Source organism: Glycine max, chromosome 18 (genome assembly GCF_000004515.6).
Source record: "Glycine max cultivar Williams 82 chromosome 18, Glycine_max_v4.0, whole genome shotgun sequence".
NCBI lineage: Eukaryota > Viridiplantae > Streptophyta > Magnoliopsida > Fabales > Fabaceae > Glycine > Glycine max.
Window position 1 is genome coordinate 5150172 of NC_038254.2, and position 16239 is coordinate 5166410.

The 16239-nt window shown below is 33.2% G+C and overlaps 1 protein-coding gene across 4 annotated transcripts; it reads right to left on the reverse strand.

Moving 5' to 3' along the window:
- Nucleotides 1–2115: 2115 nt before the first annotated feature.
- Nucleotides 2116–15913, reverse strand: LOC100810877 (rab3 GTPase-activating protein catalytic subunit). Of its 4 annotated transcripts, none has more exons than XM_041012075.1 (22): nt 15727–15913; nt 15568–15611; nt 15369–15432; nt 15098–15212; nt 14927–15003; nt 14733–14830; nt 14302–14473; nt 13339–13552; nt 12233–12344; nt 11642–11751; nt 11436–11528; nt 9411–9539; nt 9118–9251; nt 7792–7881; nt 7597–7670; nt 6304–6433; nt 6132–6203; nt 4987–5026; nt 4052–4338; nt 3005–3182; nt 2723–2934; nt 2116–2619 (listed from the first exon to the last, which is right to left on the reverse strand). In XM_041012075.1, exons 1-22 carry the CDS (start codon nt 15853–15855, stop codon nt 2323–2325), a joined length of 2871 nt encoding a protein of 956 aa, XP_040868009.1. In that variant the 5' UTR covers nt 15856–15913; the 3' UTR covers nt 2116–2322. The 4 variants fall into 4 exon arrangements, with proteins under 4 accessions (XP_040868009.1, XP_006602077.1, XP_006602076.1 ...); XM_006602014.4 differs by having other exon boundaries at nt 14927–14994; nt 15724–15913; XM_006602013.4 differs by having other exon boundaries at nt 11436–11525; nt 15724–15913.
- Between the last annotated feature and the right edge of the window lie 326 nt (nt 15914–16239).

Below are 16239 nucleotides of genomic sequence, written 5' to 3' on the forward strand. Positions count from 1 at the left end.
ATAACATAAATATCTTAATATAAATAAAAAAAATGTTATCACTAAATTACAAACATTATTTTAAAAAATAAATATAATATATAAAATAAAAATAAAACTTATATATATATACGTATTCTAATTTATGTGAAAATAAAATTTAATTTTATATATTATATTTTAAAAGATAATATATAAAATTATAAAAATATAATAATATTAATATTATATTTTATACTAAATATTTAAATGAACTCTTGAATATAATAATAAAGAAGTGTGCTTCTTTAAGGATCAACTTTGGTGAGATAGAATGAATTTAAAAGATACGAGCACTAATTTAATGAAATAAAAGGAGATAGATTTTGTAACTAAGTCTATTCTATATTAATTAACCTAATTAATAGGCACACGGTTCATTCGCGCTTAATTTAAAATTTGATAAAATTGATTTTAAACTGTTAAAATGTGTACTGAAACTTGTGTGAATCACATGTTTACATTGAAATATGTATATTTTATTGAAAAAATATAAAAATTAATTTTCCAACTTTAAAATAAACAAAAACTTACTCTGTTGGTTGAACTTTGACGGTGCCTCCATGCCTGACTAATATTATTCTTCAAATCTAATTTTTCTGCTTGCATCAATGACAAGAATTAATTTAAATGGCAAATTTGTTCTATTGCACAAATATTTTAATATTTATCTCTAGCAGTGGGTCTCTGATTCTCATCTCGTCAAACATTGTTGAGAATAAAATCAATCTGGTTATCATATATTCCAGTAAGAGATTTGGAAAACTTAAGATAGACTAATGAGGGAAAAGCCAGAAATATTCTAGCTATCTAGGCTAAACATGATAATATCCATATCCATGGCTAATTAATCTCGTTTTTGTGTAACTAATTTGCTGGATACTTTAAAAGAAAATCTTGACTCAACACCAACCAAGTGCAAAAGTTTTTCTTCCAAGATACATTTCAAAAGCAACAAAAAGGGAAAGAAAAAAGATAGTAATATATTTTATAAATGGTTAAATATCTTTTTAATCAATATAAAAGTAATTTAGTTTTTTTTTGTAATATTTTTTGTTTTCATAAATTTTAAAAATAGTTCTTATGATAATTACGAAACTTATATCTTTTTTTAAAGAAAAAATTACTGTATGAGGACTAAAACTAAAACTAAAAATATTTTGAAAACTAAATTAAAATTTAGTCATATTTTACTCTTCCACAAAGAGCAGGATAATAAGAACATAGTGTTGGAAAGGTGCCTAGGTAGTTCTAGTTCACCTTAATTGTGACCTATCAAAATTAATTATCAATGTCTCAGAATGTTATTTTATTACTTTTTTTTATTTTAATCAAATAAAATTTTTAAGTTAACTAAAAAAATATCTTATTTAATACAACACCCTAAGCAATTGTAAAGATTGTTGAGTGAGCTAAAATATTACGTAATCCGAATTAAACCAATCATTATTTGTGCGTTTATTTTATGCGTTTCTCACTTTCTCAGATACAGATACAGATACATTGAATGTCAATCCCACTCTTACTGATAATGTGACACAATTGTTATTCAATTTCAATCACAGTCTATTGATGTTCGTCCATTGTTGTGCCGTCTTTTTCGTCGTTTGCATGACATCAAGATTTTTTTAAAAATAAAAATGTTTCATTGTTTCAGGACTTCAAATTTTATTTATTAATCACAAATTAATTAATTTCGTGAGTCATCAACAAATTATATTTTTTTTTTATTTTTTTATCCTTATAACATTTTAGATAATATTTTTAATAATAAAAATATTATCTAAAACACTATAAGAATGAAAAATAAAATAAACATAATTTACAAAAGACTTAAAAAATTACAAGCACAAAAAACAAAAATACTACGTAAAAACTATTTAAACCAAAGCCATAATTAAAATTGACACTTGAGATGCTTCAATTTTTTCAGTTAATTCATTCAAAAGCAGTTCTAAATCCATTTAACCAATTCTCTTAAAACAACAAAAGGAAAAAAAAAAACTAAATATCTTTAATGTCCCTAAAACATCTTTTGCACAAATAATGGTACGGTAAAAACCTATGCAATCTTTAGTAAAAGAAAAAAACTTCCAGTTTAGGTACAAAAATCACTACAAAGTGTGAATAAATTTTCAATTACATTTCGATCCCTCTTTCTTAGAATTCAACCATCCTCTTTCCAATATAGGGCCGGATTCACTTTTTTGGGAGGAGGTTTAGCTAACAATTTAATTATAGGAGCAGATGCAATATGTGACTGATTCCTAAAAATCATAATTTTAATAAATAAACACCAAAAAATTAATCACACGAGACAACTGAAAGTGCTACACGTAGGTCGTTAGACGTCCCACATATGTACATTCTGTAAGTTTCAATTTCTTGTTGAGAAATACTACCACTACGAGCTGCATAGTGATTACCACTCACTCTATCACGCAGCGAAAAAATAATCTCCCTCAGGATTGGTTCATGGCCATTGAGAAGATTTCCCATGCTCAAAACCTTTCTCCAAGATTGGTTAGCAGTAGGAGGAACAAACATATTTGACAACACCTCCCTCTCATGGTCCCTTACTTCTTGTTTCTTGTTAAACTCCTACGCAAGAACGCAAGAAAGATAGTAGAAATACATGAGTTCAATGCTAAAAAAGACTCAAGAACAAGAAGGTATTCCAAGGCATATAATATAAGCATTTCACCTTTTCATCAATGTCCTCTGTCAAACCCTTTCCCTTTGTTTGAATATAAAAATTGTGGTAATCGTTGAAAATTTCTCTGGAGAGGCGCGGTGCTTGTATAAGCTTGCGATGGAGGGATGCTGCAAGAGTCAATAACTTCTCGACTTGTTCAAAAGCAACAGTTAGTCGTCTCAAGTCTTCAATAGTCTCACTGTCTCCAGACAAGTGATTAACTGCAACAAAAATGGAAATAGGTTAAACATCATTATTTTCCACAGAAAAGAAAAACTAACGAATAGCTACCTTGCAAAGCTCTCAAAGCAGATGCCATGGTAAGATAAAGTTGTTGCATCTCAGTCTCCACCTGTTTTAGTTCTCCAAAACTAGTCTGACAAAGTGTGTCGGCTGCAGCTCTGAAGGCAGCACACACCATTTGCTCAAGCAATTCATGTGGTTGTAGAGTTTCAAGATAATGAAGAACCTGGAAAATTGAGAATATAAAAATCATAGCAGATGAGATACACAGAAAGAACAGCATATCTCAAGCAATCCATGTATGTACTATGTAGTAATCTTTTTCCTCTTTACACAAATATGCAGTAGCAATTTCATTTGATAAATACTAATTTGAGGATTTGATCACAAGAACATGCTACACGTGAACCATAATAATTTAAACTTTCATCTGTCTTTCATGCATGGCCCTCAATTCACCAAATAACCCATTTGCTTACGTGAGCACTTTTCATGCATGGCCCTCAATTTAAACTTTCATGCATGGCCTTCAAGGCATAGCCTACGTGAGCACTTTTCTCATAAAAGCACCCATTTGCTTTGGATTTCTTGATACACTTCTAATCACTTATCTATGCACAACGGCCACCAGTTAACCCAGTGGGACCTGCATTCCAAAGCAAATCCTCTTGTATAAATAAGGATGAAACTCATCAACTTTGATTGCAATGCCCCACTAAATCAGATAAAGTGCATGCAGTATATACATTTTTCGTCTTTAACTATGGTATCTTTACAGATACTGCTGTAACCTGTAAGACTTACTCCTTGGGCAGTCTTTCAACTAACAAAAACAAGAAATTTTGTAAATCAAGATAAAATCTATAAGATCCTTGGGGAATGACCTCCTATTTATCATTAAGATCCACCTCTTGGATCCATCTACAACGGAAAGTGAAGAAATGGCTGCCATGTTTTAATGGTTCTGCCGTCCAGTCAACATGAGAAACCAAGTAACAAAAATAATGTTATTCTAGTATAAATTTCCTGGGGGCCAACAATCAGTTTAACAATAGCAAAAGCAAAGTAAATTTAAACTTCTAGAAAAATACTTACTTTTTCTCCTTCCCTATTTGGATCAAGAAGAGGCTTCTGTTCAGAAGCAGGAAGAGCAGGTGCACTATTCCAAAGCTTTCTCCATAGATTTCCATGCTCAGACATTCTCTTAGAAAGCCGCCCTTGTGGAGGCCAACTATCTTTTGACTTCTTAATGTCATGAGAACTGGATGATGATGATTTACTTCCCTCAGGGCCATCATCCTCTTCCCAATCCCCAGGTGAATGCCACCGAATAAAATCTTCAAAGATAGCACCTGGATTTGCTGCCTTAAATGCTGACATATCTAGTAACAAAGCCATTATAGGTCTGTTAGTCTTTATATATTGAAGAAACTTTGCATGCACAATTAACTACAAAGTGAAAAGGAAAAAAGGTTCATTATATATATAATTTCATTTGGATGAATAACTGAAACTAGCATAAAACAAATTTAATATCACACCATTCAACAAGCTTTTATAGAACTCCTTAAAAAAAATCACTTCGGATTTTAAGTTTGATTATGCACACCATGCTGATAAAATTTTATTTAAAACAAGTTCATCAGTTTATCTTAAAAAAATTAATATACAATGTACCGTTGAAAATAGAAACAATTATCAAAAGTCTATTTTTTCTAATTTGGTGGGTATGGTAAACATAACACTCATGATTGAAAATTAGATAGATGAAAACATCATTCCATCATATTAATGGTGCAGGTATATCAAATGTTACACCAATTAGAAAGCATTATGAATATGATTAGTAAATGTGTGATTATACATTTAAATTATTTTTTAACATCACAAGTGACTGCTTCAGAAATCAGAATTGATGATATTTTACTAGAAAACAAAAAGGAACTTGAGACATTATTAATAACTATCCAGTGTTATTACAAAAGCATATATGTTATTATCAATCAATTACCAAAAAAAAATGTTTTTACCTGAAGTTAAGATATCCCTTTCCAGCTGAGCAGAGAAATCCTATAAAAAGAAACAAAAATAAGTATATAAAAGGCATTGCTAAGTAACATGCAATATATGAAATAGAACACGTATCAATCCTACTGTGTCATTTTCATTTTTATTTTTATTTTTTGAGTTCTAGATTTGCAAGCAGAAATATACATGAATTAATCAAATGACAATTAAGCTTCACACAGTTCAAGGAAGGAGTGAATATTTAGTGTCTTTGGATTTTTATTTATTTATTTATGTTGGTGCATCTTTCTGAATCACCTTTGAAAAGAAAAAGAAAAAGAAAAAGAAAAGCCCCCATAAATAATCCCAATCAGTCATCATATTTTACAATATTATTTCTGTAATTTATATTCATCCGTCTTTGTTTCCTAAAAACCTTGTGCTGTCATCAACTTCAGGGCTGACTCTACTCATAGCATTGATAGCTTAATATTAAAGAGAAATAAAGGGACCTAATACAAAAAAATAAAATAATAGTATTTATAACTGTGCATAAGAAATTCAACAGCTTAGTCTCTTCACTTTACTTTGTCAACCACCTGTAAGAGGAATAGAGGATTCAACTTTTTACTAAAGAATTTATCCACTTCTCACGTCACACATAGTATATGGGACAATTATAATCCATGATCAAAAGGTCATATCAGGGTCAAGATAGGGAGTGAAAGATATCAACTTTCTTCAAGAAAAACAATACTATTTTTTTAGCAAAAATGCTGTAAACTTATAATTATAGCTTTACCAATTACAAGATATTTACTCACGTCTCATGGTCATGTTAGATAGACTACTCAAGACTATAAAGCAATAAACTAATCACTGGAGAGGCTACTGCATCACAGGCAAGATAATTCATACCTCTATATACCAGTGCCTGTGGCACTAGACTGGCTCAAGTTGGTTGACAACTCAGGCTATATTCCTGAACCTACACTGCTACAACACCATTCAAATCCTTACATCTAACCTCAATTAATTGTTCTATGTATCTAGTTTTCAGTCATTTACCCCTATGTGAAATGTAAACGAGTTTAATGCAGTCCAAGGTCCTAAGCTTTTATAGTCAATGATTGTTATTGTTGTATGCATTGCATGAGTTTGAGCTTACAAATGAATCACCAAAGGCTTCAACAGCCTTTAGCCGCTCCTCATGCATGTCTTCTGTCATAAGTGGTGCTTCCTGTAGCATAGCGAACAAGATTAAAGGGGTTATTTTCTTCAAAAATTGAAGTAATACTGCATAATGACAATGCCAAATGGTGCCTGGATGCAGGAACAACCTGTGTATATGGGGCATGCATGCTTTGATGTGACTTGAGAAGCATCATAGAATCAACAATACCAGCAGAACCTCTCCTGGTCAAGTCTGAAGATTTTTTTTCATTGAACAGGTCCACATCTTCAGGCTTTCTGTTAACATTAATTTTATTCCAGAGCAGTGTAAATTATTAGTAGTTGAAAACATGCAGCATTAACATAGAACTAAACACCATTTGTGCTAGAAAATACTTGAAACATTTTCAAGGATATTTAGTACAAAATTGTGACTTGAGGCACAATTGTACAAATCCATTACTATTTTTAATAGCAGATATATGTTATGCAAAAGCTATATGGCATCAAAAATAGTCCTGGAGTTGTATTTTCACTACCCTGCAGTGGTGGCAATATACACACACACAGAGAGAAGAGAATAAAAAGCAGTCCTGGAGTTGTATTTTCACTACCCTGCAGTGGGGCAGTGGCAGTATAAACACACATGCAGGTGCATGCATGCACACACGAAGAGAAGAGCCCAGCAAAGAGATAGCTCTGTACAAGAACTAAGGATAGAAGACCAGCTGATCCCCCCAGGTCAAGGCGGAACCAGTAATCTTGGAGTAGTGAACAATTCCAAAGCCCAAATATCACATTAGGCAGACAAAATTAAATTTGAACTAACTAAATTAGTAAATTAGTTTTGTTACCATGACAAAAATCAAAATAAAAGGAAATTGCTGAGTTGTTTGTCTACTATCAGTCACCCTACACCAATTGGAGTCCTAAACAAGCACGGATTACAGAACATACACATACTACTTGAGAAAATAAAGATATTTGTAAAATCACTGGCTTCTTTTAAGGCAAAGAGATCCTCCCTCCTTTTTGGACAGTGAACCACATCAAGGTTGCTGATTTTTCAACTATTATAGCTATGCTGGCAAAATAGAGAATGCACAAGGATCTACATTATTTACAGCTAGCCATGTTTCCCTATCATCTGACTAGATCGGAGAACATTTTAATACCAAATAAATCGAAACTAAACCCCTCTCTATCCCCCTATTAAAATACAACTCAGGAAATCAACCACTAAAAGAAAACAAGAAAAGGAACAAAGGATCCCCCTTATTTAACCAGAAATAAATATGGATATGCACATATAGAAACTTTAAGAATTTAATTTAACCAAGACCATAAGTGGTGACATAAAAATGGAAGAAATTTCCATAAGAGAGTGAGTTGTTATATAAGCAGTAAGAAGATAGATACAAATGATAACAACCGAGCAGGCTCTCACTTGCTAAGTTCACCTGTCAACTTTCCCAGAAAATTCCTCACTGGGTGTCTGTAGACTGAAAGAGTCATCCCCAACTACACTTTCTTCCTGCAATTCAATCAAGACCAATTAACACTCACAATGAAAAACATAATTATAAAAAAATAACTAAAGTAATACAACAATCAACTTAACAACAAAAACCACGAGGGAAAAAATGGTTTGTGACCTCACTCATGGAATCTATTTGATCCAAGCTTCCAATACAATCTTGATAGTCTTCACTCAGCTGACACTTTCTCTCAATGCATATGGCAAGCTGAATAACAGAGCAGAAAATGCATCAATTTTATCACTATGTACTTTATAACATATAAAGACCAAAACACCCAAGCTCACTGAAATATTTATAGTTCTCCTTATAATAACTTGTCTAAGGGTACAACAATAACAACAACAAAAGTTTTATCCCACCAAGTAAGATCAGTTACATGAATTGCACAACACCAACTTCCTCCAATGTTCTTCTCAGTCTCCCTATCCTCCTTTTCACGGGGCTAAAAATCATGCAATCTGCTCTCCTCACTGGCTATTCCAGTGGGCTTCTTTGCATGTGTCTAAACCACCTTAACCGGCTTTTTTATCATATTTTCCTCAAACAGTGCCACACCAATATCTCCTCGTACACAATTATTTCGTATCCTATCCTATCTTGTGCCGTTGTGCGGCCACACATCCATCTTAACATTCTTATTTCTGCTACTTCCATTTTTTTCTCTTGTTGCCCCCTTAAAGTCCAACATTAACTACCATAGATTAGCCAAACAATAACTTATCCAGGGGTGGTATCTTTTGCCCAAAAGAATAACTTATTCAGCCACAAGCCTGGTGTGCGATTAAGTTAGAGGAAGTATCTTAGCCCAAAGAATTAGAGGCAGTTGTTGGGCCTTAACTAGATTGATCTTCTGATGTAGTGGCAGCCAGGCAGGTCCAAATAGGACTAAGGGTTGAGCTTGTGTGAGAGGAGGAGGAGAAAAGGGTGATCCATATTTTGGGGGTAGACGAGTAGTTATCATTATTACGTGGGCAAGTTTTGTGGAATGTGTATTTTAAGAAAAATGGCAGACGTATAAGAGAGGAGGCACTTATTTTCCTATCCTGTGAATAGGAATTGAGAGGTCAATCTCTTTGAGAGATCCTGGAGTTATATTTTCACTGCCCTGCAGTGGCAGTGGTGTTTTTGTGATAATTAATACCAGTGGCTTGTTTTTATTGCCTTTTATTTTGAATTTTTGTTTCTGTTATGTAACAAAGTACATTTCAAATTATCAAGTGTATTTCTGTAACCAATTCACTAACAAATGTAAGTGAAAAGTCATTCCAAATTGAAAGAAATATTGAGACAAGAATTTTTTATTTTCAATAAAAAGTGAGCTAAGAATGTACTAGAAAACCAAAAAATGTTTAACATAAAATTTCATATAAAATATACAAAGAAAACAAGACACAATGAGTAGATTTCAGCAAAGATCCTTTAAAGATAAAAATAATTTACCATCTGAAGTTTCTGGTTAATCAAACAAGTGGATAGGTCAATTGATCCATTAGCTGGCATCCTGGGCAATAGTTGTGACTCTTCCCAACACCACCTAACCTCGCGAACAAACTCTATCCATAGCACAGCAATAGCTGAAAGAGACCAAAATTGAGTAATAAAAATGAAAATTATACAGTACAAATGAGATATCTCAGAAATTCAACTCCTCATAGGTGAACAATTTGTTCCTACTCTCTTACTTTAGGCTATGGTTATACAATAAACAAACCATAATTACTTTTGGTAAATACCACGTATATTGCAGTTGCCAAACCAAAGAGAATGTAAACAAAATTGTGCAAAGAGAGATCCAAGAGGTGCGCCTTTTATAGCTCGAGAAATCTTATGTCCACTGTTGGCAAAATCTGAGAATTGTATGCCTGCAGACATTACATATTATAGCAAAATAATGTGAAGTATCAACATCAAATTTTAACAAGCAACTAACCAACATGCTGTGCTAGGAATCCCAAGGATACTTGAAATTTGATTATTAAGTAAGGTACTCCCTCCGGTTTCAAATATAAGAGAAAAAAATTAGTTTTTAATTGAGATTGATGCAATTAAATGTGGTTAACTAACTTTCTTAATTAAGGTGAATCAGTTTCTTTTTCTTATATTTGAGACCGGAGGGAGTATAAAATAAACCTTAAGTTTTAGAAGTGATAAATAAAAAAGAAAAAGAAAAAGTCTTTAAATGGATGGAAATGTTCCCCAATTTATAATCATTTGCATGAGACAAGGGCAAATTTTCTTTTCAAGAACTTGTTTCTACTGTTCATCATTGTTCTACCCACCACTTAAATTACTTTGGCATCCTTTTACTTTAAAGAAATAATCAAGCATTCAATGGATCGCAACTATCAAATATTCTATCATTTGATAGTGATCTTCAAGCAATTTTTCACCATCCAAGAATAAGTTTTTTCAAATTGGAAAATATAGATAACACTACATTGGAGGCCATTTCTTTGTTCACCTGGTGTCCCAAGGCACCAGTAGCTTGCTTTTAGCAGATTGACCATAGATTGGACGTAGATGCACAATCTAATGGACTAAGCCTAACTTAATCCCAACAACTAGCTTAGGAGGGGGGAGGATTGAGCAGTTATAGTAAGGAGTACTCTGATCATAGTAGTCAACACTCAACAGTGGATAGTGGCCAGGAGTGGCCTCCCCCCAAAAGAGCCATATCAGGATAGCAATTGTGGGATGACCGTTATTCTGATTTTTTTCCGTATATTCTGAATTATTTTATTTTGCGTATGTGTGTATTGTTTTTCTAGATTTTTACATATATATAGTTTGTATTATATAATAACAATATATGTACTCTTATACTTTTTTATTATTACTCTTTAGTTTATTTATTATATGTTATGTTTTGCATTAAAAAAAAAGGCTAAATTGGACTCAAATTGAGGCTCAGCAAATCAAAATAGAAAAAGGGAAAAACACCCCCTGAACAGGGAAAAAAAAAGAAAGAGATGCAAAAATAGAACATGCCAGAAATTGCAGACCTCGCCAGAAATTGAAGAACAGATAAGGTTGGCTGAAAAGAGGCAGAGAGATAAGAATTTGTTGTAGAAATTGGAAAAGGAAGCAAGGGATTCACCAAGAAAGGTTTAGTGCTCTTGGGGAAAAAGAGCGGAAGTGATTCACGAAGAGTGTGAAAATCGTGGGTTTGAGGTGTCAGATTAAAGACCCACATTAAATTCTACATTTTTGCCCCTTAAAAACCCTAAAATGACACCGCTGTTTCAGGAGTATTTTTGCCTTTCAACTAAAAAAATCGGACGAGAAATTTGCCTTTGTCCACAATTTCAGCCACTACTCATGGCGCAACAGCTGCTACACCGAGGCGCGACGCAGCGAGGTCTTCAAGAGCAGGGGTTGCTGCTCCGCTCCATGTCCCTGTGATAATATGCGATTAACAATACGATTCTGATCATTTTCCTAATAATGTGGGACATCTTAATATACCCCTTCATGCCGAAGATAGGACAATTGTATTGAGAAGTTTGCCAAATTAGACATCTGAGAGAGATCCAACATCATGACAAGATAAGCTTTGAAACCATATTAGAAATAGAATATGCCTATGTCAACCCCAAAAGCTAGCTCAAGAGAGAAGATTGACCAAGTCTTATATGAAGTAGGCCGTTTATACTTTTAACCAATGTGGGACATCTTAACAATTAATAAAATAACAACAGTGTAAGAACCTGAGTATTCACCCAAAATGGAAGGCAAATAATGGAGGAAAAGCTACATACCCTCAATAAACAGTTCTTTCAGCACACGGTCTCTGACTGTTGGTGGAGGTATCACCATTGATTTTAAATTATCAGGACCTGGATTTTCAACTGCTACAAGCCAGAAGAAGGGAAAATATTGAACAGTATACCAAAATGCACTGCTAACAATTAAATGTAAAGTATGCCTGAATAAGTGAACTATATGCACCGAAAAAAATGCGAACCTGAAACAAAATCTTCAATAAATTGTGCCTCAAATGACATTTGTAATGCATCAACCAGAAGACGCAACTCAGATGTGAATCCAACCCGATTCCCACTGGAACCTTCAAGTCTAAATGTAAAAAAAATACCACAGCAAATTGAATTTCTTAGATTATTTAAAGCATAAGAAGTCAAACTTTGATTATGAGTTTTAGAAGTAATTGTACCTAAAATAAACAACTAATTAAATCTATTTATTGCCACTATGGCACTACCACTAAAAAAATCTTGGTGCTTTTCGTTAAACCAAGTAATTATACAACGACCGTTAGGGAATGCTTTAAAAGTGGAAAGTAAAGGATGATGATTGCATTGAAGTATAACCTACCAAAACATTCTAAGTGTTATAAACATAGTTTGGTACTGAATAAAATGAAATTCCTGGGCAGTTGTAAATTAACCGTTGATTTGAACCAAACCATATATTGAACCTGAATATTATTTATTATACACTTTGAGCAGCAAGTATTCATTAATAACATAAGCAACAACTATTCATGAGAATTTTGGTTTCTGTTATACAGATAAACAACTTAAAATTTGGAGTAAACCTTAGAGAGGTCAACCACTTCTCAGCTTCATGAGGTGAAGCATTTTCAAGTTCAGCCATTTCCATAGAACTTTCAACCATCTTCTCTGACCATATTGCAATCAGTTCAAAACCTGCATGCAGCCTAAGCATAAATGAAACGGAACTGGCATAGGTGTATGAGAGCTTCATAAAATAATGAAGCTTGGAAAGCTTTAATTAATAAAAAAAGAATCTAGGCTAAAAGGACCAAAAATATCCTTAGTCACCAAACAAACTTATCTAAGGGACAAATGAAAATGGACAGAAAAATGAGTAGGAAAAAACTATTCAACTATGCGGGAAAAATAGACAAGTAAAACCATGCAAATCGACCAAAAAATTTAGACAGTGAAATTATTCAATGAACGAAAAAATGGATAGGAAAAAAATATGTAAATGAGTGAGGAAAAAATTCATATGGGCAAGAAAAATAGATGAAAAAAATCATGCAAATAGGATGAAGAAAAGTGAGTTAGAAAAACATGTTATCGGTTATATGAACTTAGGCATATCTCTGTGTTTTTAAGGGAAAAAAACAGAAGAAACAAAAGAAAAGATCACTTAACACGTGACCAACTAACCATTAAATTTAATACTCACTTAATAGTTTCATGATTAACCAAGTAGAGGGAGGTAATGTATTACAATATGAACTTTCAGTACAAAATACAATAATGACCTCAACATAGTTTGTATAATTGTATCTTACCCTTATCCCATTAATATTTAATATTTGTATCACAAAAGCTAATTAATGACAAAGATGAAAATTTCATCACAATTAGTTTACAAGTGCAAAAGCATGTGAGAACTGAAAGATGGCTATTCTATTGAAAATAGCTAAAAGCACTTTATGCATCTAAAATTCTTTGGTCATGCTTGCAAATGATCCCCAATTTTCCATTATTTGTAAATTATAATCCATCCCAACTTGGATTCTACATACCAGCATGAATACAGTTTATGCACAAATTTAAGATGTGTATGAATCTTAAAACATAAAACTCATTCTATCTAATGAAAGCATCCCATCAAGAAGAAGCTATAGCTATTTCAACATACAAGTCCCTACATCCCAGAATTTACCTTTAACAGGATCTTCTGCAGAATACCACTCACTCCAAGAACAATCATCATCCCATTGTGTCCCAATGGACATTTCACCAGTAAGATTTTCTCCAGATTTGCTAATTTTGGCATCTTTTATATTGTCATCATCGTAGGGAAGCGTTCTGAATGTTAGCTTCATTGCACATCGGACTTTGAAATTATGAACAGATAGATCCAATGTGGAGTAGGCCTTCAATATCAAATGGAAATTAATTATTACAAGCAAAAGTTAGAAGGGCAGTGCAGACTGCAGACATGAAGTCAAAAGTTTACATACAACTGCTGGCTATAAGATTAAGTACTGGAAAAGGTTATTGTGCATGCGAAGTGTCCAGTCAACATAGTTGGTAAAGTAAGCCAAAATATGTAAAAGAAAAAAAAACAATAAATCACACAAGTAACTTTCTTAGAAAGCTCACAAAATATTGCCAATTCTTTCATGCAAACATTAATTTAAAAAAACATTAACATTGAAAACTGTTGCATTGGAAAAAAATTTAGGTGCAATACCATAAGTAGTTTTGGTGTCATTCTCCAATCAAAATTAGTTCCATCTCGGTAATCCAAACCAACCTTTAATGCACAGGTTACCGAACTGAAATTCCAATTTTGATTAAAGAACCACACCAAAAGCACCAACGGGACACCACCTAAGTTGTGTCCATTTTATTATCCCTGTTACTGAATGATTATTCATTCATTCATGCAACCAATTGGAAATTACTTATTTCATCTCACAATATCCCTCCCCCTAGGGTAAGAGTTTACACTATATGGTAAACCACTTGAACCAGAGCACTAAATGCATCTGCTTCAGTTTCAAAGAAGAGAACAAAATATAAAAGCACAAAGCAAGGGAATACCAAATTAAAAATGGATGTATTCCAACATCACAAAATAAATAGATATTAAATTGAATAACCTGGGAGAGGAACTCACAAACTTAGATACAAATAACTCATACAGCCCCTCCAAATGCATAAGTTTTACTGGAACCTGACTACCAATTCGATCTGCTTCGAACCTTCTAGTAAATACAGTACCCATGCTCTGAATTCCAATATAAGCTTTCCGAGATGGATCATGAACTGGAACAAATGCTGGCCATAAACTATGAAGCCAATGTTATGAGAAAGCACATCCACTTTAGTTACCTAAACTAAACTGGATATTTCAACAATTTCTTTATTTAAACCCTGTAAACCGTGAATTTGAATCCCATAACACAGTAACTCCTCTACTAAAAAACAAGAGACAAGACAAATTCAAATATTAATGTAAAACAAGCTGCATCTAGTATGCCAATGCACATAAGTTATTCTAAAGTTTCACAACTCACTAAGTGTTAAAAAGCAATGAACAATAGTTACCTTGAACAATTAGACAAAGCAATTGCAATAGCACTCAAGAGCTTGCTAGACTCTGGCGCATCAAGAACCACACCACTTGCACTCTGAGGAGCAATCACCTAGTGATATACATGACAAATAGTGGTTCCTTATCCTAAGTGAAACCATTAAAATTCAAATTCCAGTGCAAGGCAAGACAAGATATTAAACCATACCAAAAACTCCTTTACACCAAAACATAACTGCAGATCATGCAAATCAAAATTCCAGTCCGCAAGTTTTCCTGCATCAACTAGATACAGAAATAGATTAAACAACAATTCCCTGAGCCTAAACCTCAACCTACTAAACATTTCTACCCAACCCCACCCCCTAGAAAAAAATACCATCAGGGTCAGTCTTGAAATAGAACTCCATGCAGTAACTTTTCATGGCATACTTCATTTCAGATTTCACCTTGTACAAATTACCGGCATCCTCCAAGAGAACTGCACCTTTTTCCTAGGGAAAGAAAAAAAGATGTTCATTTGACAAATTGAACATCTTGTATAGCTTATCGTATCATATCACAAACAAGCATGTACACTTGTATAGTAAGATTCATTTGACACCAGCAGCATTCCAACTATGCTAAACTCTATGATTTCCAATGCTTACCAATAAATTGTTTGGCCCATCAGACATCCAAACCCGTAAAACTGCCTCTATTTCAGAAATAAACCTACAGAAACGCGATAAACAACAATTAAGTAAATTAAAATTAAACCAATTGCATCTTCTTTCTATCTACGCACAGAAGAGCGCGCACACACACACAACAATGTGAATTAATAGTTAGGAACACGCAGAGACACACCGTTCCCACGAAGAAGCGAGAGTGAAATCATCAAAGTGCTCGAGCTGTGAAACCATCAACACGGAAACAAATCAGCCCGTCTCAAATGCGATTCAAATTGAGGAACCAAAATCAATTTAGATTCAGTAATTTTGTGCGGTGAAAATATACACTTACTTCTTCTTCTTCTTGTTCTTGTTCGTCGTCAGTGGCATCAGCATGGATGTTCTTGCGGGAGCTGGAGGACGCCATCGAATCCAAAAGGTTCACGGAATGCCTATCACCATTACCAAAATCCAACAATTCCATCCATTCTCCGATGAGATCAAAACATCACAACCATCCCTGAGATCTCATCGTTAATCAATCAAACCCTTATTTGATTTTTAATAATAATAAAATCAAATTACTTTTCTGTCCCTTAAATTATCAATAAAACTCAATTTCATCCTTTTATTTTTTGAAATAACCAATTTAATTCATAAATGTGTAAATAAATTAATCTAATCATTAAATATAACCACGTTTTGGTCTTTAAACTATGACACTTAATGGTCATGACTATATAATCCACATTTTGTTTTTGTGTTCTTGAGTCGATAAATCCTAACTTTTATGTAAATAAACTAATTTGACATGATTTTTGGAAGATACATACACACTTACTCTACCACATACATGTCTAATAAATGA

Bases quoted from the DNA above. Each gene is read 5' to 3' on its own strand.
- LOC100810877 (XM_006602012.4), bottom strand. From the start codon at position 15,855: ATGGAATTGTTGGATTTTGGTAATGGTGATAGGCATTCCGTGAACCTT. The intron at 15,433-15,567 runs GTGTGTCTCTGC...GCGTTTCTGTAG, and splicing joins CTCGCTTCTTCGTGGGAACG to GTTTATTTCTGAAATAGAGG. The intron at 11,529-11,641 runs GTTCGCATTTTT...TCTGGCTTGTAG, and splicing joins TATTGAAGATTTTGTTTCAG to CAGTTGAAAATCCAGGTCCT.